Consider the following 27103-nt stretch of genomic DNA (forward strand, 5'->3'; position numbering starts at 1 on the left):
GACACGAGTGGGCACATTTGGGGGGATAAAGTCGTGTGTCCGAAATAGGTTTTGAGGGAAGAAGTCGGTGTCCTGGCCAGGCTGCTCTGATTCTGCAAACGGCCGGGAACGAGCAGGTATTTCTCCCTACACTGTGGGGTTTGGTATGAATCCCGGCGCTGGTGAATAAAGGTTCATCCCAAGGCTCCCCGTGCTTAAACAGGCTCTGCACAGCCCGGCCGTCTACACAGGTCGCCTGGGTCGAGGGTACGAGGTCGTTTGGGGAAGCGGGAAGTGAAACCGAAAGTGAGGCAGGTGGGCATCCTCGGAATACAGGACTCCTGCCGGGCGGGCTCCAAGGCACGGACGGGCTGTGGTTCTCCGTGGGACAGACGCCCATGGCACCACGTTGCATGTAGGGGGGGGTCCGTCTCCAGAGACGTGGGGAGACCTGACCCAGCCGCCCAGAGAAGCAGGGGTCTCTGTCCTCGAGTCACGGACGGACGCCTGAGGTTCTGCCCTATCGGGGGGCTTTGCTCAGGTCTTGCGAGGGGCACGTGGCCGGGCCGGGGGGAGAGTGGCTGATGCTGGACATGCCCCCTCGGGCCCGTCTCTGTTAGGGGTCGGGCTCAGGAGGAGCTGCACCTGCAGGGGAGGGTTCAGCGTCCTGTGGACACTCGGGTCTCCCAGCAGCTGCCTGGAAGCCTCCCATCGAGCTTCCTCACACCCCTCCTGGCGGCTACACTGGCTGCCTGCACGGTCGAGCCCCGCTGCCCCCAAGGGATCCAGCCTCCGACCCCCAGGCCGCCTCGGACCCAGGGGGGCACTTGCAGAGGACTTGACTGTCTAGACAGGGACCCCGACCGCCACACAGCCTCCGCGACATGTTGCGACAACCCCAGGAACATGGACTCGGCTGCTAAACAATTAAAATAAAATAAAAAACCAAGCAGGCTGGGGGGCCAGTGTTCGCATGATGGCGGCCGGACTGGGATTCCAGCAGTGGCCGCGGACGGACCCCGGAGCTCCCAGGGCCGGTTTCTGAGGCGGCGGCTGCCTCGGGACGGCCCCGCAGCATCTCAGCCGTTAACAGAACGTCTCCAGCGACGCCTTCCGGGCGCTGGGCAGACGCGTTGCCCGTTTGGGAACTCTGCGGAGTGGGGACGTGGAAACGCGTGTCCGCAGTTATGGGAACGCAGTCGGCGGGGAAGGAATGGGGAAACACGGCCTCCGGATGGCCCCCTCGAGGGGCAGACGCCAGGCAGCCAGGACTCGGGATGAGGGACCTGGAGGTGGCTCTTCCCGTCACCTTTGAGCTCGGGGCTCACGGGCGCAGAGGAGGGGGAAGGCGCTTGGTGAGCTTAGCCCAGCGTCCCTCTGTCGCCGTTCTGCATGACCATATACCAAACATCGGGCTTCGGCGGCGACCATTTCAGGAGGAAAGTGCTGTTCCGGGCCTTGTGTGCTGGTTCGAGGACGAGAGAAGCCCACGGACACCGGGTAGGGAGATGCTCACCGTGTTTACACACGACAGCCGGATCCACTCACAGTCTACACTGTGGGGCATCTGGGGGACTCCATTGGGGAAGCGTCTGCCTTCGGCTCAGGTCGTGATCCCCGGGTCCCGGGATCGAGTCCCGCATCGGGCTCTCGGCTCAGCCGGGAGCCTGCTTCCCCCTCTGCCTCTCCCCCTCCCCCTGCTCATGCTCTCTCTGTCTCTCTCCTGCAAGTAACTAAATAAAAACCTTAAAAAAAGAAAAAAAAAAGTCTGCACCGTGAAGAAACGTGTTTCACAAGAGGCAATGATGCCTGATAACGAGGAAATGGTTGAAAAACCTCCATGGTATGTGTCGGGGCTTAAATACACAGAAGAGGAGTCGGCGTCTTTCGAAACACCGAGAAAGAAGACCGAGTCCTTCCGGCAGAGGAAGCGCCCGCTTGCTATCGGCTGCCACCGCCGTCCCCACGGCCGGCTGCCGCGGCGGCCGAGATACCCGTGGGGCCACGTCAAGGAGCCGCTCCGTCAAGGTGTCCGGCGCGATAAGCAGAGGGTGCCCCGAGATTACGCAAAGGACCCTGCAACCAGGGGGGCACGGCAGGCGTGGGAGCCAAGGAGAGAAGTTTCCGTCGAAAACACCTGCTCTGCTTCCGCCGATGACCGCGACCCTCCACCCGGGAGCCTCGGGTTTGGTGCACGGATTTAAGTTAAAATCTGGAACCTGGGAATCCAGCCTTCGTTGGGCCGGGCGCCCGCGGGTTCTGGAGTGGACGGGTCATTTGCGTACGCCTCTGTGGGTTTGGGACCCCATGGGGTGGCCAGGGAAGGCTTCCTGGAACTCAGGGCCAGAGTGAGGAGCCAGGGGTGACTGTTTAGGGTCGAGAGAAGAATAAGGAAGAACATTATTATGATGGCATCTTAAAGCCACGGGGTTCATCTTCCCCCGGCTCCGGACACCAGAGTCTGACATCCCGGCGGGGCAGGGCTGCTGAGATCCAGGCGGGGCAGGTCTGGGCTCCCTCCTAAGTCTCCAGAGGACAGTCCTTCTTGTGTCTTCCAGCTTCTGGGGCTCCCAGCGTCCCTGGGCTGGTGGCCACGTCCCGCCCAACTCTGCCTCTGTCCTCACGTGGCTTCTCCTCTGTGTCTGTGTGTCCTCTTCTGTCTCTTACAAGGACACCCGTTATTGGATTCAGGGCCACCGTGATCCAAGACAAGCTCACATCAGGTCCTTTCTCATATCTGCAAAGACCCTATTTCCAAACAAGGCCCCTTCACAGCGTCCAACGGGCGTACGTTGGGGGAGGCACCATTCGACCCAGCACGGTGACGGAAACTGCTTATTTTTGGGGGCGCCTGGGTGGACAGTCAGCTAAGCTTCCGCCTCTTGATTCTGGCTCAGGTCATGATCGAAGGTGGTGTGATCGAGCCTCGTATCTCACACCGGGGGCCTGGAACCTGCTTGAGATTCTCTCTCTCCCTCTGCCCCACAATGTGTAAGACAAAAATACAGTTAAATGACAAGAAAACAGAGTTTCTTTGGCTTGGTGAGCCAATTGCAGAAGAAACTGCGGACGATTGGAGAAGACATTTGCGTCTCCTCGGGACCGTGTGCTGGTGGAGGGGACACCTACGGCCTCTGGAGGAGAACCAGCCTCTGCACGGAGCAGAGGGCAAGCCTCCAGGACGTGGGTAAGGGTGTCCCAGAGCAGCTGCCCGGACACCTCAGAGCAAGGAGCACCTGCCCCTCCGGGGTAAGGGGCAGAGCGTCTCACGGTTGTTTTTAGGTAGGAAGGTGCACCCGCGGAGCCTCTTATCTTGCGGAAACCCCCTCGATGAGGACTGGGCTCCTGCAGCCGGACCCACCGGGTCCCAGGGCAAGGCCAACGTCAAAGCAGAAAGTGGCCCTGAAGCTCCCCACGGACGCCCAGGGGTCCTCGCGGCGGGGTGTCTGCGTGACTCACAGCTGACAAGGTGTCTCCGGTGAACGTTTTGCCGCTGCTCCCGCCCTGGGCTCTTGGAGCAGCGGGACTGGGGGTTCTTCCCCAGACCCCAGCACCGGGCGCCTCCATGCTGGGTCCCGGGTCCTGCTGCAGCTCCGAGGCACCAGGACCACCTGCTTCTCTCTGAGCGGCCGACCGTGACCCACGTGAGCACATGGAAGGGTGCTTCGCGGGGGTGGGGCAGCCAGGAGTCCACGACCTCCCCCTCCCCCAGGCCGAGGCCCCCCTCCCTAAGAAGCCCTCACGGTGCCCCCTTACATCCGGAATCGGGCTTCACAATGGCCCTGCCCAGACCAGACAGCCGACCTCCCACATAACGGGAGTTCTTAGTTCGGAGGTAGGCGGTGCAGACGAAGGAGGCATTGTCTTCCCCTCATGGCAGGGAAGACGGGGTAAAATTCTCCTGCTCCCTCCAAGAATGAGGCTCCGGAAACGCTTCTGAGCACCAGGGGCGGCTGCTGTGTCTGTAACCGCGTCCGTGTGAACAGGGGCTGGGGTTGCCTGAGAAGGGCTCACCTCCCGCCCCCCGGACGGAGCAAGTGAACTCACAACAGGCCATGCACCTGCACTACGGGGGACACTCCCACGATCCTACTCCTTCCAGCTCCCCCGCCGCACTGGGAGCACGGGCCGGGCCCCCAGCACCGCCCGGACGGGAAGACAAAGAGCCTCTCCGCCTCAATAAGCGCGTCGGCAATACTCACGGGCGTGAATACACCAGTCCATGCGTGTGAATTCGTAACATTCTTAAGAAATTAAAATAAAATGCTAACGTTTATCGATGAATGAGTAGACATCGATCCATCTCCACATTAATGTGTCCATATCATATGGTAATAATGTACTACATGTCATACAGGGTTGACGTGAGCGAGAATACAGTTTAACATAATGCAATAATATATAATGTAACAATACCACCTAATGATATACAATGTAATACATTGATCATATAGAATAATACACTGTAATGCCATGCAATGCAACATAATGTAACATAATATCGGCGCACCTGCCACCTGCATGGGCCCCCCAGAGGCCCCCATCGGCCCCTCCGTAAGGACCTGTGCGTCGTGCTGGGTAGAGGGACGACTCTGAGCTCCCGCGTGCAGGGGCTCCGTGCACAGGTGCGTCGTGCTGGGGCAGAGGCTCTACTCCGGGCTCCTGGGTGCCTCTCGCTGGGTGGAGAAGGTCTATTCTGGGTCTGCCTCAGCAGGCGTCGGTACCTCCCGCCTCACCCAGTTTCCCTTCCCGCTTCCCGTCTTCTGTTCCTCTCTTCCCCCAGGTGCAGACCCTGCCCTTGGAGGGGTGCCGTCTGTGCTCACGATGGAAGCTCTCCCGAACCCCACCCCGCACCCCCAATGCTTGCTTTGGTCCTGCTTTTCGACTTCTTGAAATCTGGAAGTTTTTTGTTGTCTGGCCATATGCCCGCCCAGAGGGGGACAGGCGAGGGGTTTGGGATGCTTAGAGCAAGCAGGTGGTGCAGAAGCCGGAGGAAAGAGGTCTTGCATTCACGTGGACAGATGCCTTCCCGGCTGGTTTCTGGAAGGGACCACCGTCCTCAACCCCGCCAGGATCCCCGGTCCAGGGGACCCTAAATGTGCAGTGTTGTTCCAGGTTAGGGCGGCCGGTTCCAGGTTAGCCTGGCCGCCGGCCTTGGGGAGGGCAGGAGGGAGGGAGAAACATACCGAGAAATGGACCCAAAGCCCTGCTCCGGTGGTGGGAGGTGACATCTGGTCCCTGCGGAGGGATCTGAGTCCATCCCTGGTTGTGGCCACAGCACACCGATCAGAGTCCTGGTCCACAAGGAGGTCAGGGCCTTGTGACCCAGGGTGCAACTCCTGATGTCGGCTTTGCCTCTTTAATAACCCTGGGCAGCGTCCCACTCCTGCCCACGGAGAACGCTTCTTCCCACAACACTCTCAGGTCCCCACGGACGAGGACGTTCCCCCATCCCAGCCCTGTGTTTCTCTGGCCGCTCTCCGCCGCTGGCCCTGGGCCTCTCTGCCCCTCCTCTCCGTGCCCTAGACATCTGCCCAGCACATGCCGTGGGGGGCATCCTTGGGAGCTAGCTTGAGATGCCCCTGCCCAGGCCTCTGCATTTTTTAAAATATACATCTATATGATTTTTTTATTTGACGAGAGAGAGAGAAACAGAGAGAGCACAAGCAGGGGGAGCAGCAGGCAGAGGGAAAAGCAAAGCAGGTTCCTCGTGGAGTAAAGAGCCTGATGGGGGACTCGATCCCAGGACCTTGTGATCATGACCTGAGCCGAAGGCAGATGCTTACTGGACCGAGCCTCGCAGGTGCCGCTGCAGACCGGTGCATCTTAGCTCCATGCCCAGGACATCCGGGTGCACGCGGCCTTGGAAAGGGGTCCACCCTGGGGCTCCGCGGGCTGACGGTGGCCGTCCTCTCCTCTGCGTCTCTTCTGCGTCCTGTCAGCACACCGGTCATTGCATTTAGGTCCCCCCCCCCCCGATCCAGGATGAGCTGCTGTCACATCCTTCATTTCCTGAGACCTACAGAGACCCTCTACCCACGTCAAGTCGACGTCAGGGATCAGAGTGGGGTCGCGCCCGCCCCAGCTCCCTTATCAAGGAATCCTGCGCCGCGAGGGAGCTGGGTTGTCACAGGTGTGAATGGGGTGACGCCAAGGGGTCAGTCCCTGTGTCTGAGTGGGGTCCTTCCAGCAGGGGCTGAGCCCAGGTCCGCGGCAGCGGGAGACGAAGCAGGAGGCCCCTTGCCCGCCCCCCCGGAGGGCTGCGTTTGACCCTGGGCAGCATCCTCCGTGGGGACCCACAGTCCTCACCAGGGTCTGTGCCCCGAGGGCACAGAGGAGAGCGTGTCCCTGGGGCCTGGGATGAAGGCGGCGGAGACGCCCTCCACCCGGCCCACACGGCGTATCAGCAACGGTGCCAGGAAGTTGCCCAAGCCCGCCCTGGACGAGGAGCCGCAATCAGGGCTCTAACAAAGAGGAACACGCGAGAAATGACAACGGGAAAAGAGCAATTTTAAAAGAAAAGGGAGTTGTTCCAGGGAAAGTACAGGGTGGCTGACCCCGGATTCCAGGGAAGACGCGCAGGCAGATACGGGGGACGGGGTTCTCGCCTGGGTCGCTGACCTCTCCCTCCCGCCCCCCCCCCCAGCCTCATTGGTCTGGGTCGTAGGGGCGGAGCCCCTGGCCGTGCCCATAAAAATCCTGAGAAGGGAGCGGCAGCTTTGGTTTCTCTTTGGGGACACTTCCCGGAGCACAGCTGGGAACAGGACTCGGAGAGAGGACTCTGGGGTCCGGATCCCTCCAAGAGCTAGGTGCCTCTCCCAGGTGGGACCTTCATCGACACCCAGGTAAGACCCCCGGCCCCCGGGAGGGACAAGGGGCATTGGAGTGGGGCTCGTTCCTGGCGCGGTGCATCTGCCTTGGGCACGGCACCTGAACCCGGAGGGTTTAGGGCATGTGAAGGATGCTGGGGACGGCTCCAGGAGCCCACAGGGACTGTGAGGCCGGGCTCGCACGCCGACGGGCTGGACGGGCTGAGCGGCAGACGACAGAATATGAGAGTGACCTTCTATCATGCTGTCCCCACTTTTTTTTTGTTTGTTTGTTTTGTTTTGTTTTGTTTTGTTTTGGAAAACTGTAAGCGCCCACATGAGGCTGCCGTGCCGAGTCTTGCCGAGAAGCTCGGGTCCGAGGTGAGCACAGCGGCTGGTTCCTCACGTCCGGCGAGGCCTGGCGGGGAGCTGCTGGGGGCTCGGACGGACCATGAAGCACCAACCCCCTGGAGGTGCCTGATGCCCACGGGCAGGATGTGCACAACACGTGGTCCGGGCACGCAGGGGAATAGGACTCAGCCCCGTAAAGGAGCTCGAGGGACACGATGCGCGGGGACAGAAGCAGACACACGAGGGCTCATCGTGCGTGATCCTATTTCCGGGAAAAAAATGGGCACAGCGGGGAAATGCATGGACGGAGCGTGGGTTCGGGGCTGCCCGGTGGCGGGGAGGGGTCGGGGAGTGAGAGCTCATGCTGATCGGGTTTCCTTTCGCTGGATGGAACGTTCTGGAGCCAGAGAGCGGTGGAGAATGTCCTAGATGGTCCCTGAGTTACGTTTTATTTTATTTTAAGATTCTATTTCTTTATCTGAGAGAGGCACAGAGCGAGTTCGATCAGGGCCGGGGGGAGCGGGAGAAGCAGGCTCTCGGCGGAGCCGGGAGCCCAATGCGGGGCTCGATCCCAGGACCCCGGGATCGTGACCTGAATCAAAAGCAGACGCCCAACCGACTGAGCCACCCAGGTGCCCCTCAGTTATGGTTTTAAGAATTAATTTTTTTAAAGATTTTATTACTTAAATTCTCAGAGAGAGACAGAGCACAAGGGGGGCTAGAGCAGAGGGAGAAGCAGGTTCCCCGCTGAGCATGGAGTGACTTTGATGGAACGTGCATTTCGTCTCCACACAGAATTAAGGAACCGATACATTATATGTTTATAAAAGATAAAATAAAATAATGCAGATGCCTGAGCGTCTCCCCAGGACCCCGTCTGGGCAGGTCCTGCCGGGACCAAGGTCTTAGAGGGGATGCCGCCCGGCAGGACGCACGCCTCGCCTCCTCCTCTGGGCCAGCTGTGGGCTCCAGCCGCAGGGGCCTCCAGACCCCCGGACATTGGCGTCCACGTTGGCGCCTACCGCGTCCGACCCCTGCAGTCCCATTATCTCCTGTCCTCAGGAACTAGCGGCGAGCCCCAGTCCGCTCTGTTTAACACGCGGATCCTTTTCCCACCATGGATTTCCCACTCTGACCTCTGGGGTGCACGGTGTATGGTGAATACGGGTTGGGGGGGCCCCCAGCAAAGCTTGAGCCTCCCGCATCCCTGTCCTCCCCGGCGTCCTGCATTAGGACGAGGAGACACCTGTCCCCGGGTCCTGTCCTGGATCTTTGCATCCCCTTGTCCTGAGGAAGGCGTCTGTCTCTCGGGCGTGTTCCCCGATGCTGGCAAGAGCCACGTTCACTGTCCGATTGTGCAAAAGTGCACATTGGCTGGAAATCGCTCTTGGCCCTGTTGTCCAGACGGGAAATCCGCTTGGAGCCCTAAGGCTTAAGCAGGGGAGCAGGAGAGACCCCCGGTGGGGTCCTCATTGTGGGGGCTCCGTGCTGGGGGCTGTGAATGCCCAGGACAAGACGGGGGAAATCTGAGGTCCCACTCCTCAGTCCCGGCTGAGATTTCCCAAACGGGATGGTGCGAAGGGGACACGTTTTGTGGACAGTTCTGAGGGGCACAGAGTGCTGGCTGCAGACCACGAATGGTGTTTGTCAGTGGTGACACGGAGGGGAGGAGGAGGGCCCGTTAGGACACCGAGTTGCTGACGGTCCCGGTGGGGGAAGGAGGCTGGCCATGCCGGCGAGGGTCCTGGAGAACCAGCCTGAGACGGGGCTTCCCGGAGACCCTGAGAAGGTCCTGGCTGGGGCGCTGGGACCATGCAGGGCTCAGTTACCGTAACTCTGCCCGTTCAGGAAATTCGATGTGTCTCGGCTTCGTCGTTTTAATTATACTTCCTTCCCACGCTTGCTCATGGCAGCGTTTCCCGGCACCGTGCGTGGCGTGTGCTTTCCTGACTTCTGCCTCCGGCTGGAGCCCAGGGCACGCTCCGACCCGAGGACACACGGGGACGCCCACACACGCACACAGACGCGGGACATGCATAGGACACCCATGGACACGCAGACGTGCACGCGCACACTCACACCTGTGTGCCGCGGGGAACCTGCGCTCTCACACACGTGCGTGCAGAAGCACCGACGTGTGCACGAACGCACGCGCTTGCGCACACCCAGACCCTAACCCTCCTCCGTCCCCCACGCTAAGCGTCCCTTCTTTCCTAGCGCGCGGCCCGACGTGGGAGCTGCCTCGCTATGGCCTTGCTGTGGCTCGCCGTGCTTCTGACGTCTGCATCCGGCCTGCCGCAGTCGCAGGAAGGTAGGACCGAACCCCTGTTGCGTTCTGAGGCTGCGTCCGGCGTTCTGCTGTTCCCGTGACACTCGACGTCCAGATCGTTACGGACCCAGCAGCAGCGGGGAGCGGGGATCCGGAGACCGCCCCTGTGTCCCCCAGCCCGATGCTGCCCACGGGATCCTTTGGGAACCTGGTCACGGCGCAACCTCACGGCTAGGACGCGGGGTCGGGGAGGGCCGGGGTGCTGAATGTAAGGACCCATCACCTACTTGGGTTCTGAGTCATTTCTCCAGGGAGAAACTGCGTTGACCTGTACGTCCCTTTCCTGGGTAGGGTCGTGGGCAAGGTGATGGTTATGGGCTGACTTGGGTCCTCACTAAACTCCTCTCTGGAAGCCCTCGCACCCAGACCCTATAAATAAGACTGTGTTTGGAGACAGAGTTTGCTGAGATGAACCCATCCGGGTTGGCTCCTAACGCAGCAGCACTGGCGTCCTTCTAGGGAGGGGACGTGTGGCCACGGATGTGAGCCCACGGGGAAGGCCACGAGCGGCGAGTGTGGTCTCTTTGCCCTCCGTGTGGCTCATACGATTTTGCGTCACAACGGTGGGGAATGAGATCCCGTAGGAACCAGAATCAATGAGAGGAGAAGAGGCTGATGACGATCCCCGAGCCTTCTGTGTCCGCTTCTGTCACCGTCCGGTCAGCCTCAGGGGACAGGGGCGGCCGATGGGCGTGCCGCAGGGAGTGTCCTGGGGAACCCGTCGCCTGCTAGAGATGCCCATGCCTTGGACTCTGGTACGGGGCACGGCGCGTTAACGGAGCCCGGGTGCGGCCCCGAGTGCCACGAGGAAGACGGGGCTGGTAATGTCTCTGCCGGCGCGTCTGCACGGAAGCCACTCGCCGTCAGGAATTTTCCGAGGCGTCCGCGGACCCCCAAGAGGGCCCTCTGCGTGTTTTCCACGTCGGGGTCCCATGGCACAGGGTCGTGGGGCGAAGACCAGGCATGACGGGTCCCGTGGGAGCGCCGGAGCCTACCCACCTGGGGTTGCATCAGTCCGATGTCAGCTGCGGTGACACCCACGGGATTTCACAACCCGCTAGATGTTGATTCCTTCCTCAAAGAGGGGCGGGATTCAGATGTTTTTGTGGGGGAGGGAGAAGGAGGTTTTGGTCTCCGGAAGGCTGCTGTTTGAGTCTGCGTGGACAGACAGAACAAAATACCGTCAAATACCGTCACCTGGGGGGCTCAGTCTATCTCTCCCAGCTCTGGAGACCAGACCTCTGAGATCCGGGGGGACAAGGATGCTGTTCCACGAGGGGCAGGACCGCTGAGATCCAGGCGGGGCAGGAATGCTGAGATCCAGGCGGGGCAGGACCTCTGAGATCCAGGCGGGGCAGGACCTCTGAGATCCAGGTGGGGCAGGACCGCTGAGATCCAGGCGGGGCAGGGCCGTGCTCCCTCCTGAGGCTCCAGGAGAAGGTCCTTCCTGCCTCCTCCAACTTCTGGGCTCCAGGCGTCCCTGGGCTCATGGCTACGTCCCTTCCATCTCTGCCTCTGTCCTCACCTGTAGCCTTTTCTGTGTCTATTCGTGTCCAAATGTCCTCTCCTAATAAAGACACCAGCCATTGTGTGTGGTTCGGGTCCACACCATTCAAGGGTGACCCCATCTCAATTAACATCTGCCGTGACCTCATTTCCAGGTCCCATTGTGAGGTCCTGGGCGTTGGGACTCCAGCATGAATTTTGATGGGACACTGTGGGGTTCATGACAGGTGGGTCTACCCCCAAATATTGATCCCGAGATCCAGGGTCCTTCGGCTCCCCTAGGAGCATTTATGGGTGAGAAATGGAAGTACCGCCACGCACCGTGTTGAATTCCATGGACTAGGACCCAGTCATGTGGCCACACACACCCCCGTCCAGGGGACTGGGCGATGGCGGGATGTCAGGAAAGGGAAGGTGCCTCGTCCACTTCAGCCTGCCACCCCCAGGTCTGAGCACGATCTGGGCTCTTCTCCCACTCTCCGCCTTTGGTTTGCCCGTCTCGGCCGGGGACAAAGGCTGCCGCCGCCTTTGTGGTCACTTCAGGCCTGAGGGTGCTCTAGGATGGCTGAGCACAGGTTGGAAGTGAGCGGCTTTCTAGGAACAGAAGTCTCCTAGAAGGAGGCAGCTGACGCAATCCGAAATGTTCACATCTTCCCTCGTAGGGGACACGCCCCCTAAGACTCCAGCGTTGGCCACACTCCATTAAGAGGGGCCGTTGGTGCAGCACCCGGTGGAATAGAAGTGTTGAAACCAGACGCCTTGTCTTGTTCTGGTCTCAAGGAGAAGTGGTTAGTCTTTCACCATTGAGTCTGAATTAGTGCAACGATTTTCATAGGTTTATCGGGGTAAGAAAAATCTCTTCCTTTCTTGGTTTATTCAGATTTTTTAAAAATTCCAAATGGGTGCAAGTTGGTCAGTTTCTGTGGAGATCATTAGTTTCTTGTTAATGGGGGTGAGTTACATCGACGGTTAAAGAAAACTTGCATTCCCAGAGTAAACCTCTTGGGTCATGAGATATTACCAGGTTTATGTGTATTCCTGGATTTTGTTAACTAATATTTCCTGCAGGGATTTTGTGTCTGTGTTTATAAGGGATGTTGGCCTCGAGTTTACTTTTAATATGTTTGATTTTGATATTGGGATAACGCTGGCCTCCTAAAGGGAATCAGGAAATATTTCCTGTCGCCCCTACGCCCCGCATTCTTTTTTGAACTTTTGTGCCCATGATACTATTTCTTCCTTCAATATCGGATCATTTATATATATTATTAGTTATAAAAAATAAGATATGATAAAATATGTTAACATTAGTATTTCCTAGTTCATCTTTCATATCTGCTTTCGTGATATTTAATGTTGGGTTGGCAGAACTGAGTGTAGATTTTGAGGCCTAAGAATCTGTTAAGAGAGGGACGTCTGGGTGGCTCAGTCAGTTAAGCATCTGCCTTCAGCTCAGGTGCTGGGATCGAGTCCCACATCGGGCTCCCTGCTCAGTGCGGAGCCTGCTTCTCCCTCTGTCTCTGCTGCTCCCCCTGCTTGAGCTCTCGCTCTCTCTCCGGCAAATAAATGAATATAATCTTTAAAAAAAGAATTTATTAAGAGGATGTCCGTAAATTATTGAACAGTACATCTAAAAGCAATGATGTACTACATGTTGGTTAATTGAATTTAAATTTAAAAAATCGATTAAGAATTACATGTTCAATGTATAAGAAATTCGCCTCAATGAATTTTTTTGTTGTTGTTATTACCGTAAAGGAATACATTGTCCTTATATGGTAGAAGAAAATAATGGCAGAAACCAAGGTGCTGATACGGTTTGGTCTTGCTTATGAAACTAAGGCTGTTGACCTTGATAAGTAATCACGATTCTGACAGCTTATCAACTCGGTGAACGTTTATTAAAGTCACATCCTGTAAGTCCTTGAAAAGGGTCACAGATAAAATCTCACCAAGTGTCCGTTGTAGCTTTACAGACGGGTGTTATTGGAAAACGTGACTCGGTAGCACCTTGTACCTGGGCAAGTCTTGGATGAGATATGCTGAGCCCTGTGGTCTGCCGCTGGAGACCCCCTTACCCAGCAACTTGTAGCGGGAATGCGTGAGCTTTGATTCCGTCTCAAAACAGAACCTGATGTACTCAGGGAGCTTCTTCCAGTAATGTCAGACCTGCTCCAACAGCCTATGAGCCGTGAAAGGCCATGCATATTATTCTAATGACCATGCCTTGTATTTTCTTGTATTTTCAAAATAAAGCAAAAAAAAAAAAAAAAAAAGCAAGTTTGATGGCCCATTGACAACCATTCCCAGAAACCCAGACCTTGAGAGTCGTATGCAAGCCAGATCTGTTCTCAGCTTCTCCATCAAGGGGACGGCAGGCTAAGGAGAGGAACAGGGCGCTGTTGACGGAAGGTTTCTTCCAGCTCTCGGCAATTCCTCACGCGTGTACAATTCTGCTTCCCGAGGTCGTCGGTGAACTCGGTGGGAAGAAGAAGTCCCCATGGTGATAAGGTTCAAGCTTCTGCAGTACTTTTAACTCTGACCTCTACCCATTTCAGATCACTATTCACCGATTAAGAACCTAAGGATAGAGCCTGTGGAAAGGAGATTGACCTGGGACCTCCATGGAAATGTTTCTGAAATTATGTGCTTCATAAATTCAAAATTTATCACGAAGGTAAGCCATCTTCTCTGGACTTGGCATAGTCAAGGTTTTCCTGACATTCGGGGACTTAAGAGCCAGCAGAGCCCAAAGGCCAAGACGAGTTCTGGCATCACAGAAGCGGGAATTCTACTCTGGGGTTGGCTGTGGAAGGTGGAGTTAAAGACTACTGCAGACACCACAGCTCAGGGTTCACCTTCTGCACGATGTCCAAGATGGTGCCCCTGGAGAACCTTGGTGAGAACATGTCCTCAGGGATCTGGGTGAAGAGCCAAGCCCAGCTGAAAATGAGCGCTTGCTTTCCCACCATCGCCCGCCCCTCACCCAAATCCTATACTGTGTCATCTTCCGAGCTTGAGAGGTCTTGAGAACTGTGACAGATCCCATGGGTGGGCCTTGATGAGAATATAACATGTTCTCAGCTCAGAGTGTCTCATGAGGAAGAGGCACCTGTCAACTTCCTTGACAATAAATTTGGTGTTTTAAGATTATTCTCGATTTAATACAGTACAGGTCACAACCTGGGCCCCCATTACAAATATTCCTCCCAGTCCTGGAGGCTGGGAGTCTGAGATCCAGGCGGGGCTGTGGCTGCTTCTCCTGAGCCCTGTCTCTTGGACGTGTGGACACTATGTTCTTTCTCTGTCTTCATGTGTTCATCCCTTGATGTGTGTCTGTGTCCTGATGTCCTCCTTTTCTAAGGACCCCAGTCCTATGGGATCAGGATCCACCCTACGAACCTCATTTTACCTTAATCCCCTCTTGAAAGACCCAATGCCCAAATACAACCATTTTCTGCAGTTCTGGGGGTGAAGGTTTCACCATACGAATTTGGGGGGACACAATCCAGTTCATGACAAGCCTACGTGGGATTTCACTGGGACTTGTCCAGTTGACTCTAAACTCTATCTGGAACATGGCAGGCTAAAAAACAACCAAGAAACGTTGATAAAGAACACTAGTGATCAGGAATTTGCCTTTCCATGATGTCTCCAAATGTACCAAGAAGCTATGATTATCCAGGGTTGGGTCGATGGAATGCATGGATAGATTAAAGAAATGGAGCAATCCAGAAGCAGAAGCGTGCCTTGGTGGCACGTTGGGTAGGGTGGGTTTTCTACACCACTAAGGTGCTATTTCAAATCGGTGAAGAACGGTGGTTGTACGCATGGAGTCAGCACAATTTCCAAAATGCACTGAAGTTAAGTTGGATTCCTACTTCCCAACGTCCATGCCCATAAATTGCAATTAGGAGCAATCTAGAGATTTTTCTGGATCCTGAAGATGTAGAAGGAATTGCTAGAAGGTCTAGTTCAAGATATTGGATCCTGTTGTCATTCCCTCATCCACTGTTGGTTTTCCCTAAATTGAATTCATTTCCATTTTGTTCATGGTCTTTGTGTGTGTGTCCCGTTTTCCCACGTATCTATGCTACTTCAACATTATGCTCTTGGCCAAATGGGTAAATATTGGGTTGGGCCATTCGGTTTGGTGTGTTTGTCCTCAGCGGAGACGGGTTCTCCTTCTCAGTGGGTGAGTCTCTCTCTCTCCTTGTTTCCATGGTCCGCCAAGAGAGGACCCCCAACCTTGGGCTTCCTGTGGTGTTCAGAGGCAGCACTCAGCACAGCAATGGCGGGTTTGGGAAAACACCCATCAACCCCACATTCTGTTGTTCTTTTAGAACTTTCTTTGAGAGGCATTTATGGAACTCGAGTTCCTCAAATGAGAGACAGTGACCAAGTTTACAAGACTCAGCTGAATCACTCAAGGAAGCTTTAGATCAGCGTCCAAAAAAATGCCTAAAGATGCACATTTTCCCAGATCCTTGAGATTTGTTGTGTTAACATGTATTTAACAACGAGTCTGGTTGAATCTGTTATAGACATGATTCATGAGACACATGTCTTCTTCTTTTATTAATTACAATTTCCACCAGTTGGGGATGCTGGCTGGCTCAGTGGTGCAGAGTGAGAAAGTCTTGACATCAGGGTGTATGACTTTGAGCTCCATGTTGGGCGTGGAGATGACTTAAAACCTTAAAACAAAACAAAACAAAACAGTCTTCTCCTTATTAAACCATTTGGGGCTCCACATTGTTAACTTATTATATAATGCAGGTAAAAAAGGCAAAATTCATCATGAGCTTGATAAATATCTTCCTTTCCTTTGTGACTTTGTGACTTTTCCTTTCCTTTGTGACTTTACATTTTTATTTCCCCATTTACCTAACTTTCCGGTCCCAATTTCTTTTATCCCTCGATCCTCAGAAAAGGATTGATTTATCCCTCACGGAGATCATAAATGGACTATTAGTGGATTTATAAGCTGATTATTTATTTATTCATACATGGAATTATTTTATGTAAATTCTTGCACGGTTTCTAAAAAGGAATAAATTTCACTTTTTTCCCAGCGCAGTGTGGGGTTCACAGCAAAATTGAGAGGAAGGTGTAGGGTTTTCCTGTATGGCCCGCAGTCCCCTGCCCCTGCACACGCACGGCCTTCCCACTAGGAGCCTCCCGACCAGACGGCATAAGCCATACCACGGATGAATGTGTTTGAACACGTCATCCTCACCCAGAGTGCACAGATGACCAGACAGGTCACTCTCGGTGTGTGTATTTGGTGACTTTCGACAAATGGAGAATGGTAAATGGAGTACAAGGACACAGTCCCTGCCCTAAAAAAAAAAAAAATGCTGTGTTTCATCTGTTCCCCTCTCCCTCCCGCTCCACCAACCAGTAATTCATACACCATCTCTGGCCTGTCGATTGCCACAACATACGTTGTTGGGGTTTTGTTGAAGATTGCACGGACTCTACAGAGACTTACGGTTTTTTTGCAGTTGTTATGGTTATCGTTGTTATTCAGTCTGGGTATCATCACCAGAACACCACGTGTGTTCTCTCGACCGTGACTAAATGGTTCTTTCCCTCTCAGGCCGTCAACCACAACCGTTACTGCCAGTTCCATGTCCTTCCCTCGTGTGAAGTGAAAAACTTCAGCATCTCCTTGACCAAAGGCCCGCCGTTCTTGATGGGGATTCAGTATCCTCTGCACGGTGATGGGAACGTGTTCCTCCTTGGGTTTGGTTTGCTCTCAGTCGCTGGCTGGTCGTAGGGATACAAAAACCATGACTTTTAGCTTGGGTAGACCTGCAGGGAGTAGGGGGGGAAAAAAAAAGCATAGGACCGTAGGACATCCCATATGGAGGAGGATGTCATTCGTAAGACTTTCTTGAGTTGATGACGTCTGCAAATGCAGAACAGATTAGTGCTTGGCAGGGGTGAGGAGAGAAAAGGAACATCTGGAGGGTTCTTGGGGGATGAGACCGCCCTGTATCCTGACATTATGGCTGTTGACATCTGTAACTATGTGTGAACCCACAAGGATCTGGAAACCCTTGTGTCCCTCTTAAAGGTGACTTGTTTTTCTTCTCGTCTCCTTTGCAAACGCAGAAGGAAACCCTGAGGCGGCCGCACGGGGTCTGGACTGCCGGGTGCACGACGTGGACGTCCTGACGTGCAGCTGGGATGTGGGCAGAGAAGCCCCCCGGGACATCCAGTATCACCTGTACTGGCAGGAGCTGAGGTAGGCGTGGCTGCGGGCACCGCCGGGCTCTCCCCAGGAACCTGGGCCCGCTGGGTCATTGCTGGGTGCCCCCTCCATGCCGCAGGACCCGCAGGGAGTACGAGTGCCCAAATTACGAAATGGATCCTCGGGGGAAACTCGTGCGGTGTCATTTCAACGATGTCTCCAGATTGCCGAAACACCTCCAGATCCTGGTGAGGGGCACAAGCCAAAGTGCCTGGATCCCCTGCTCCGACCGCACTGTCGAATTATCAGAAATTGGTGAGTACAGGTCGAGGACACGGCTCTCGGGCTGCACCCTGGGCTCTGGGATGCTGGTGTCGGAGCGCAGGGGACCGTAAGAAAATAGGCCCAAGCGGTTGGCTGAAATGACGCACTGATTTCTCCTGGTTCTGGAGGCTGGAAGCCCGACCTCAAGGGGCGGGCAGATCGGGTTCCTGGTGAGGGTTCCTCTTCCTGGCTTGCACATGGCAGACTTCTCGCTGTGACCTCACCCGGGAGGCGTGGGAGAGAACGGGCACTCCATTCTCCTCTGGTGCTGTCCGAATCCCATCATGGGGCCCCACGTCATGACCTCGCACCCCCGAACGCCATCCCACTGGGGGTCAGGGTGTGTGCGTTTGGGGACGACATGCGTTGAGCTCCAAGTTCACGGCAGGTAATGAAGTCACCCGCTTGCTTCCGGAGCATTCCGGCAACACACGGGGCCCATGGCTCCCTCACGAGTCTCGGGGAGGGGCTGAGAGTCGTGCCCGCAGCCCCCGTCAAGGCCACGTGTTCTTACGCTAACGGGTTTCTGGAACACAGAGCCCATCGTAGCAACGCTCTGTTCCCTTCGACTGGACCCCTCCCCTCCGGAAGCCTGGGCCTGCCCCGGCGGGTCCACGTGGGATAAGGAAGCACGGGGCCGGTGATGTTTATTGAGATGTGGCGCAGAGGGGAAAAATGCAAGACCTCTTGCTTGAAAAGTGCGGGGTCTCTTCCCTTGGGGCTTCCCCCTCCTGAGCTGACATGCTGTGTTTTATGGGCACTGGTTGGCCGCTGCTCTCTCAGACACGGGGCCCTCACTGGTACATCCAGGTCGTGTCTAAGGCCGCCTGCAGCTCCGTGCACACGGCCCCCTGGACCCCTGCGTCCTCAGCCCCTGTCCCACCAGGGGTAGGAGGACACAGCGGTCAGGACAGTGGGGAGGTGGGTGTCAGAGAGCCCAGTGGGGATGCATGGAGGGGTCACATGGGAACCGGGGGCTCTGTGCTCCCAGTGCATGCTTCATGATCCCGTCAGGAACCCGAATTCAAAAACGCCTGCTGTGCCCCCAAAGATCTGTCCGCGTCTTGCACCTGTGAAGGCCACCTTGTGTGGAAACAGGGTCTTCCCGGAGTGGGAAATGAATTCGACGGCATGACTGGCCATTTCAGCATGGCGCCGGCAGAGCAGGACCCGAGCCTGGGGCCCTGTGCAAGAACATCCGTCCCACACAGCTCGGCGCTGGGACGGGCCGGGTTGAGGCGTGCAGGGGTGGCTGCTGGAGAGCGTCACTGATGTGCCCCATGGCACCAAGAGAGTCGGGGTGTTTGTTAGTTCCCAATTGCCGTCTTAATAAGTGATCCTAAACCGTGAGGCTTGGAGCACAGGAATTCATCGTCCAGCCCTGGAGAGCAGTCTGAGATCCAGGCGGGGCAGGACCAGGGATCCAGATGGGGCAGGGATGCTGAGATCCAGGCGGGGCAGAGTCATGGTCCTTCCCGAGCCTCCAGGGGAGGGTCCTTCCTGACTCTTCCCGCTTCTGGGGCTCCAAGCGCCCCTGGGCTTATGGCCGAGTCCTTCCTATGTCTGCTGCATTTTCGCGTGGCTTGTCTTCTCTTACAAGGACACCTGTCATTGGATTTAGGGCCCCCCTGCAGTCGGAGGACATCCTCTCAGGATCCTTTACGTATGATACCTGCGAATCCCGTATTTTTATAAAAGAGATTTTATTTATTTATTTGGCAGACAGAGACACAGCCGGGAGAGGGAACACAAGCAGGGGGAACGGGAGAGGGAGAAGCAGGCTTCCTGCAGACGTGGGGCTCCATCCCAGAACCCTGGGATCATGACCTGAGCCAAAGGCAGACGCTTAAGGACTGAGCCACCCAGGCGCCCCTAAAGACCCTACATTTCAACGAGATTCCTTGTTTTAGAGATTTGACAGGGAGGGACCATTTGGGGGTGATCATTCCCGTCACTGTGGAGCTCTTTAGACCCCGGCCCTTCTTCCCAGGAGGAGCGTCTCCAAGGGGAGCCTGCCGGTGGGTGTTACACTGTGACGGAACCTTTCCCATAGGCAGGCAGGACACAGGCTCTGCCCCAAGCTGGAGGGGCTGGTGGTAACCCTGTGTCCTTACCTGGGCCAGGTGGCTCCTAGCAGGCAGGTTCTGGGCTGTCTCCAGGGTTGTTGCCCAGCAGGACTGACCCGCTTGCCCCTCGGGATGCCCCTGCCTTCCTGGCCTCCCTGTCCAGCCCTGTCCATGGACGCATCCTCTCAAGCAGGCTTCTTGCCCTGTCTCCTGCCCCTGAGGGGAGAAGGCCATTTGTGGGGTGCGGGTCCCGTGGCAACAGGTGGGCAGGGTCTGGGTGGCTGCAGAGGAGGCAGTGGGCTAGTTTTGAGGGTATTTCTCAGGATGGAATTGTATGTGGAGGTCCAGGCAGGCAGAGAGGGAGCCTGGGGGCAGGGTGACGTCCCTGAGGGGGGACGGGGAGCAGGAAGGAGCAGGGGAACAGGACGGAGGGGACCGGAAGGACTTGGAGGAGAGCTGACCCGGACAGAGCGGGGCACTGCCAGCCAGGGGTCCCGGTGGAACACAGGGGCAGACAGGTGAGGACCCAGGGCTGGGTTCCCGGCGGAGGTCCGACCTGCGTGTCTGTTCAGACGTGGTCACACGCAAAGCTGGAGAAGCCACGGGGCCAGGGGAAGCTGAATGCCCAGAGCGAGGGCAGAGGGCAGAGCACAGCCAGGAGGGTCCCAGCACCCAGAGGGAGGACAGGACGTCCGGGGAGGAGCTGGCTGCAGCAGGCAGGGTCTGGGGGAGGCGAGGAGGCAGGGGCAGATGTTTCCGGGCGTGCAGCTGGCCTGCCCAGAGCACGGGCGCTGGGGACGGACCCTGTGCGGGGGGCGGGGAGCGGGCCGGGCTGCCGGGCACCGAGACTGGCCTGTGGGAAGGAGGGAGTCCACGGGCGCAGGACGCTTTCCTCCCTCTGCTGGAGGACGGTGGAATTAGGGCCCCGGGGTGGGCGGGGGTCTGTCACCGGCTGGTGTCTGCGTAGCTAGACCGATGGCTACTCCAAACCGACAGACATCACAATAGATCTTGTCATTCATGTGTATGGATGCGTTGCCCAGTCTCTCACCTTGGACTGACACGTTCCTCTGCTCCTTACCACGTTACATCTCCATGAAGCCTGTTTTTTTTTTTAAAGTATATTCTGGGGAGCGGGGGTGTTGATTGGTTTTACCCATAAAAGTTTTTTTTTTTTTTCCTGTCCTAGAGATATTAAATCCACCCAATATCACTGCAACGTGTAATAAATCCTATTTGATGATGGAGTGGGAAGCGTGCAGCCACTTTAATAACAGATTTGAGTATGAACTTCAGCTACAAAAGGTAAATGCTTGTCCTTGCTGGCAATGCCAAATTCTGGAGAATCTGTACCCCCAAGGCTTTGGACGCAGATAAAACACACACACACACACACACAAACATGAATCAAAAAAAATTTTTTTTTTTACTCTTTTAAAAATAAACATCAATAAAGTAAAAAAAATACTAAAGTAAATTTTAAAATAAAAACATGAACTAAACTCTACATAAAAATGAAGAATGTTAACACACACAAAATACTGAAAAAAAAATGCATGATCATTTAACCTTTCGTGTGTGAAAATTGTCCAGAGAAAATCTACAAACCCTAAAAAAAATATTTAGCCTTAACCACAGTAACAGTGTTGGCTGTTCGAAAGAGAAGAGGTCCAATTGAAAAGGCAGGCCACCGACCGAAGAAGCCAGGTGCCCATTTGTCTGTCAAAGGACTCGTATTTGGGCTGGATGAGAAAGGTTTGCACGTCAATAACAAGAAGACCAATAACTGTATGAAAAAAAACAAAGGGCAAGAAGTTGAAACAGGCATTTGCTCAAGGAAGACGTACTCGGGCCCCGTAAGCGCATGGAAAAGTGCCACCAAAATGCAAACCAGAGGGAGAGGCCACTCTGCACCCCTGACATGGGCTAACGTGACAGTCGGGCCAAACCGGGGGGAGGGGAGGGGAGGCTGCCACCCAGCGGATTGCAACCGTTGCTTGCGACTCCACTGGGGGCCGTTTACAATGATACCCGTGGCTCCTTCTCCCCGATGTCCCTTGTGGATGAACCTTCTCCCGATGGTTAAGACCCAGGGTAAAATCGGATCTTTTTAAGGAAACACATGGCACAGGCACTTTGGAGCCGGCTTTGGTAGTATCTCGTGGAGGCAGCCAGGCCCGTGCTCTTCTGGCTCCGAGAATGATGGAAACCTAAGTCCCACCAAGGTGGGGACCCGCGTGTTCATAGCAGCTGAGTTTGGGGACGGCCCCAGAGAAGGCCCCAACAGAACATATCCACGCTGCGGAATCGGGCCCCCCGGGGAAGGTCAGCCAGACTCAAGGTCTGGCTTGGACCCCATTTATGCACAGAAGCGTAGAGCATGCAGAACGATCCCTAGTGGTGACCCGCGTGGGCCCTGAGTGTGGGCGGGGAGCAAAGCGTGGCGGAGAGGCACAAGGGCTGTGCTTTCGAGGTGTGGTTTGCTCAAGCAAATGACGCCTGAATCCTTAGAAAATGAACACGTGCGGGGTGCCTGGTGGGCTCGGTCAGAGCGTGCCACTCTTAATCTCAGGGCTGGGAGTTCAAGCCCCGTGCTGGGCACAGACTAAACAAATAGACTTAAAAAAAAAAACACACACACAAATGTAAGTCTATGAATTAAAAGAAAATGGCAAAGTGTTTTGAGCTGAGATAAAGGTTATTAATTCTATTCCCCCCCCCAAAAAAATCAGGTGTTTTGAGTTAATACCTCCTACATACACAGTTTATTTATATATGATATGGGTCATTTAGGCTCAACCACTGCTTATCTTCTCCTCACTTTCTCTTACAAACCTAAAAGGGTTTGAATAAGGGCGTCTGTCGTGGGACAGCAGCAGATACCCACCGCTTTCCCCTCTTGTTTTGTAGGGCAGTGATCCCGCCTACACGGAGAAGGTGAGCGTCCCCCCACCCCCCCTGAACGGGGCACCACAAACCTGTTTCCTTACTGTCCAGCCGCTCTGCGGTGCCTGACGCTGCTCGTGGGTCCCGCTCACCCACCTGGCCATCTCCAGGAGTCCGTGCTGAGGGGAAACAGCTCGGAGAGGACGCTCTGTCCTCCTGAGGCTTCTCCTCTGTGTGTGCGTCTCCTCTCCTGTCCCTTATTAGGCCCCTGTCACTGGACGTAGGGCTACCCCGATCCAGGATGAGTTCATCCTGAGATCCTTCAAGTAAGCCCATCGGCAAAGACCGTACTTTCAAAGAAGGTCTAAACCACAGACCCCAGGGGGGTGGGGGATGATATATCATTCTTGGGGAGCAGAGGGAGGTCACATTCAAGAGTCTGTAGCACCCCATGCCGTGCACAACACCCACACACGCCACCATGGGCTTGTCCTCTTTGGGGGCGGCCGTGGCTTCTTTTCCTCCCAGGGCTTATTGTCTTGGACACCAAGAGCCTGGGCTGAGAAGGGTAGGGGGCTCCAGGATCCGGGCCCCTCTGAACAGGCCTCTTCCCTGATGGAGGCTGGTTGGGTTCACATTCTTGGGGGGGCTTATAGATACCGAGTGTCCCAGGTTGAGGGCTTTAAAACACAGCTCTGTTCTCTTGGGGTCCTGGAGACCAGATGTCCAAGATAGAGATGGGGGAGGACCTCATTCCCTTTGGAGGCTCCAGGGAACATCTGTCCCACCTTCTGGGGCTCCTTGGCGTGTGGCTGTCTCCCTCCGTCATGCACATGGTCTTCCCCAACTGTGTGTGTTCCCAAACTCCCCCTTTTCGTAAGCCCACCGCTGGTAATGGATCACAGACCCTAACCCAAGCTGCCCTCTTCTTCCCTGACTGCATCTGCTCCAACCTTGTTTCCAGAGGAGGTCCGCTTCCGAGGCGCCGCGGGGCGAGGACGCTCACACACGCGTTTGGGGGAGGGCCCACTCCACCCGCGACGGGGCCGCACCGTCTCCCCGCCAACTGGGAACAGCCTTTCCTTCTTTCCTTGTCGACCACAGCTCCAGGAAAAGTTCTTTGAGCTGCACAATCCCAAAAACTACGTGGTGAGACTAAGGGCCAAAGGTTTCTACCGCAAAAGCTGGAGCGAGTGGAGTGCCCCGCAAAGCTTCGGTGAGTGAGGCGCCCTTTGATCTGTCCTCTGTAGGTGCTGCACGCGACGGGCAGCACCCCTGCTCGGGGAAGCGCGGACCCCTCGCGCTCAGACGGGCTCTTCACCCCTGCTCTTGGGTGCTCTGCCACGGAAGGAGCAGGGATCCAGGGATCCAGAGAGGGCTCTGAAGACCACATCTGACCCTGCACCTTGTGCTCACCCCATGGGGGCGCAGAGAAGAAGAGAAACAAGAGCCCCAGCTCCAGCCCCCATGGCTTGTCAGTAACCACGCTGTGCGCAGGCACACGGGTTCCTTTCCTCCGACGTGGTCCCTGGCGTGGCTGCTGGGCCTGATTAGAAGGATTTGCCCAAAATAAGACCCGCTGTTTCTCCCTGACCTGTTCGGAAACCAGACCCTCCTCGCAGGCTCTCCTAGAATGTCCCATTTCAGAGGTGGCACGTAGGAAGCCTTGGTCACGAGGGTCCTGGGGCTGCTGCAATAAATGACCACACGTGGCGGGGTAGGGGGCTTAAACCCACCCAAATCCATCCTGTCCCAGCTCTGAAGACCAGAGTCTGAGATCCAGGCGGGGCAGGACCGCTGGGATCCAGGCGGGGCTGGGCTCCGTCCTGGGGCTGCAGGGGAGGGTCCTTCTTGCGTCTTCAACTTCTGGGGCTCCCGGCGTCCCTGGGCTTCTGGCCATGTCTCTCTCATGTCGGCCTCCATCTTCATGTGGCTTCTGCTGTGTCTCTGTGTCCAAATATCTTCTCTGTACAAAGACACTAGTCATAGGGTTAGGAGCCATCCTATTCCACTGGGACCTCACGTTTACCTAATTAGTTCGGCAAAGACCCTCTGCTGTGGGCTCAAATGTGTCCCCCCACCCCAGATTCACATATTGAAGTCCTCACCCCCAGGACCTCAGAACGGGACTATATTTGGAGATGAGGTCGTTAAAGAGGGGATTCAGGTGAAGTGAGGTCATTACGGCGGTCTTGACCCCATGAGAAGAGGGGGTGAGGGCACGGACAGGCACAGAAGGATGAACGTGTGGGGACCCGCGGAGAACACAGCGTCTGCATGCCCAGGGGAGGGGCCTCCTGCGGAACCGGCCTCAGCCCCATATGGATCTCGGACTTCCAGCCTCTAGGACCGTGAAGCCACAGTATCTGCGGTTTCAGCCACCCAGTCTGTGGGACTGGGTTGTGGCAGCCCCAGCAAACCCACACTCCCCACAGGGCCCCGCTGTCCCGAGGGCAGGCGGAGGTGTTTGCAGAGCAGCATGCCCGGTGCTCCCCCTACCGGCCGGCTGCAGGGGAATGCCCGCCGCCTAGGACCCCCCCCATGGGCTCCAGGTGTTGGGCGTGCCGTGGGGGCCTCCATCTTTGGGCAGCCGCCACTGCCCCCTCCGGGACGCGCCCGAGTGCCCGCTGCCTCTCCGGGGTCCCCTGGGGCAGCGCTCGGTGCTGGGTGCCACTGCCACCCCGGGACCTGCTGCTGTGCCCTGCCCGCCCTCTTCCGCAGAGTGCGACCTCGGGGAGGACTCGCCGCGGCCCGACTGGCTGCTGGCGGCGCTGGTCTTGCTGGCCACACTGCTGGTCCTGGGGCTCGTGATCGCGCTGTGTGGAAGGTGAGTGCCACCCCCTCGCGCCCGCCGGCCTCCTCCCAGCTGCGAGCTCCTCCCTGTCCCCACCCTCCCGCCACTGCCTGCGGGACACCCCCGGGGAGCGGGCGGCTGCCTCACGTGTCTGCCGCCGGGAAAATCCAGAAGGTCCCTCCCTCTTAGCTCGAGCCCCGGGGTGCAGCCAGGCTCGCCTGCGTGTCCCCATGTGTCCCTGCTGTTCAGCCACTCACCCCTCGTGCAGATTCCCCATTTCCAGACAGCCCTGGGCGGGGGTGACTGGGAGTCGCCCTCCCCCTCCTCTTTCCCCTCCCCCTCCCCCTTTCCAGCCTCCCCACCCCTTCCCCTCTCGGGACTCCTCCCTCTCTCCAGCCAGCAACCGGCCAGCGACAGGGTCATGCTGACCTTGCCCATCTGATAGCAAGTCCTGCCCTTGGGGTGTCTCCCAAATGCCTCAGTGCAGAGCCCCGCAAGGTCCTGCCCGGAGGGGCCTTGGGGTCTGTCCCTGGGGGCTCAGGCCTCTCTCTGGCTGCACCCACGCCCCTCCCAGCGCCTTCAGGCTGAGCCGCCCTGCCCAGGGGCTCGGCCTTGGGCATGGATGGGCCTTTGGCTCAGGTAGGGGACACTGTAAGCCGTGGGGAGCAGCAGGGTCCGCGGTGGGTGCCAGGAGCCTGGGGGCCGCCTCCAGTCTGGCCGGGGCCTGTGGCAGGAGCCCAGGTGGGGTGCACGGGCCCCAGCAGCAGAATCCTGCTTGCCAGGATTGCTGGGGTCTGTAGGGCTGGGCGCCGGGGGCCAGCCATGGAGACCGGCTCCCCACCCCCACCCGGGGACTGAGCTGAGCTCGAACTCCATTCCCGCGTCCCCGAGTTCTGGATCCAGGGCCTGTGTCTCTGTCCTCCGAGGTACTCAGTGTTGCAGAAAATCTTCCCTCCCATCCCGCACATGAAAGACCCCATCACTGACAACCTTCAGAACAGCAAGTTGGTACATCTGGGCTCTTGCTGGGGGGTGGGGCTGGGACAGGGCAGACACCGGCCCCGCCGGGGGAGCAGGATGCTCGTGTGTGGATCCGGGCGGGAGGCAGGGGAAGCTGCGGGGCGACGGTCACGCCAGGAGCTGCAGGGTCACCCCCAAGCGCTCCTGCAGGTGTGCAAGGCCTGGAGCCCCGGAGACCCAGGGGCCCAAGACTAGCCACACCCTTGCACTCTCCCGCAAGTCAGCAGCTCTGCGGCTCAGCCTGACCCCCTTGTCGCCTGCAGGTGGCCTGGGAGGGCAGCAGAGCAAGCCGGGAAGACTGCCCAGTGGCAGAGGTGCAGGTTTTGGGGGAGACATGACAACGGACCTGAAACCTTCTCGACCGGCCCAGATGCCCATACAGCCTGGTTGCGGTTGGGCCGAGGGACGACCGGATGGGGTGGGGGTAGGGACCCCTCGGAGCGTGCTCCATGGAGAAGCCACCAGCAAGGAAGCAGGGCTGTGTTGGGCTCATTCAATAAATCAACGCTGTTTCCACCAGTGCTTGTACGCTGAGGGGGGGGGAAGGGGGGGTGAGGAGTGGGGAATGCCTACAGCCCATCACACTGGACCCCGGGGGCCCCCCTCTGGCCTCCCAAATCAGGCCCCACCCAGGATGCTGCTAACGCGTTGACCAGACGGGTTGACCCCTGCGGCAGCCACACCAGGTTCTTGGGAGTTGTAGATGCGTTAGTTCACACACAGGCCATTAGGCACCCCGAGATGGGGAGGCAGCATTTGGGAAACCCCAGGGCCCCTGCTGGTTCCCCACCACCATCCCTCACAGGGCAGCGTAAGTGGGGCTGTCCACAGCGTGGATTT

The 27103-nt window shown here is 56.9% G+C and overlaps 1 protein-coding gene across 7 annotated transcripts; it reads left to right on the forward strand.

Moving 5' to 3' along the window:
- The first annotated feature begins 6661 nt into the window (after positions 1-6661).
- Positions 6662-26812, forward strand: IL3RA (interleukin 3 receptor subunit alpha). 7 transcript variants are annotated; one of them, XM_013064448.2, is made up of 13 exons: positions 6662-6824; positions 7119-7169; positions 9357-9450; positions 13533-13651; positions 16577-16697; positions 17095-17227; positions 17313-17488; positions 20753-20868; positions 22474-22500; positions 23554-23665; positions 25171-25276; positions 26170-26247; positions 26527-26812. In XM_013064448.2, the coding sequence occupies exons 3-13, from the start codon at positions 9387-9389 to the stop codon at positions 26795-26797; spliced, it is 1323 nt and encodes a 440-aa protein (XP_012919902.1). In that variant the 5' UTR covers positions 6662-6824; positions 7119-7169; positions 9357-9386; the 3' UTR covers positions 26798-26812. The 7 variants fall into 7 exon arrangements, with proteins under 7 accessions (XP_012919902.1, XP_004768381.1, XP_012919901.1 ...); XM_004768324.3 differs by lacking the exon at positions 7119-7169 and having other exon boundaries at positions 26135-26247; positions 26527-26667; XM_013064447.2 differs by lacking the exon at positions 7119-7169 and having other exon boundaries at positions 6663-6824.
- Positions 26813-27103: the final 291 nt, after the last annotated feature.

The sequence above is a fragment of the Mustela putorius genome, unplaced genomic scaffold (assembly GCF_011764305.1).
Source record: "Mustela putorius furo isolate JIRA1106 unplaced genomic scaffold, ASM1176430v1.1 tig00003836_pilon_pilon_pilon, whole genome shotgun sequence".
Lineage (NCBI taxonomy): Eukaryota > Metazoa > Chordata > Mammalia > Carnivora > Mustelidae > Mustela > Mustela putorius.

Coding starts and splice junctions, on each gene's coding strand:
- IL3RA (XM_013064448.2), top strand. CDS start 9,387: ATGGCCTTGCTGTGGCTCGCCGTGCTTCTGACGTCTGCATCCGGCCTG. Junction 13,652..16,576: donor ATTCAAAATTTATCACGAAG/GTAAGCCATCTT, acceptor TTTCCCTCTCAG/GCCGTCAACCACAACCGTTA. Junction 16,698..17,094: donor GATTCAGTATCCTCTGCACG/GTGATGGGAACG, acceptor TTGCAAACGCAG/AAGGAAACCCTGAGGCGGCC.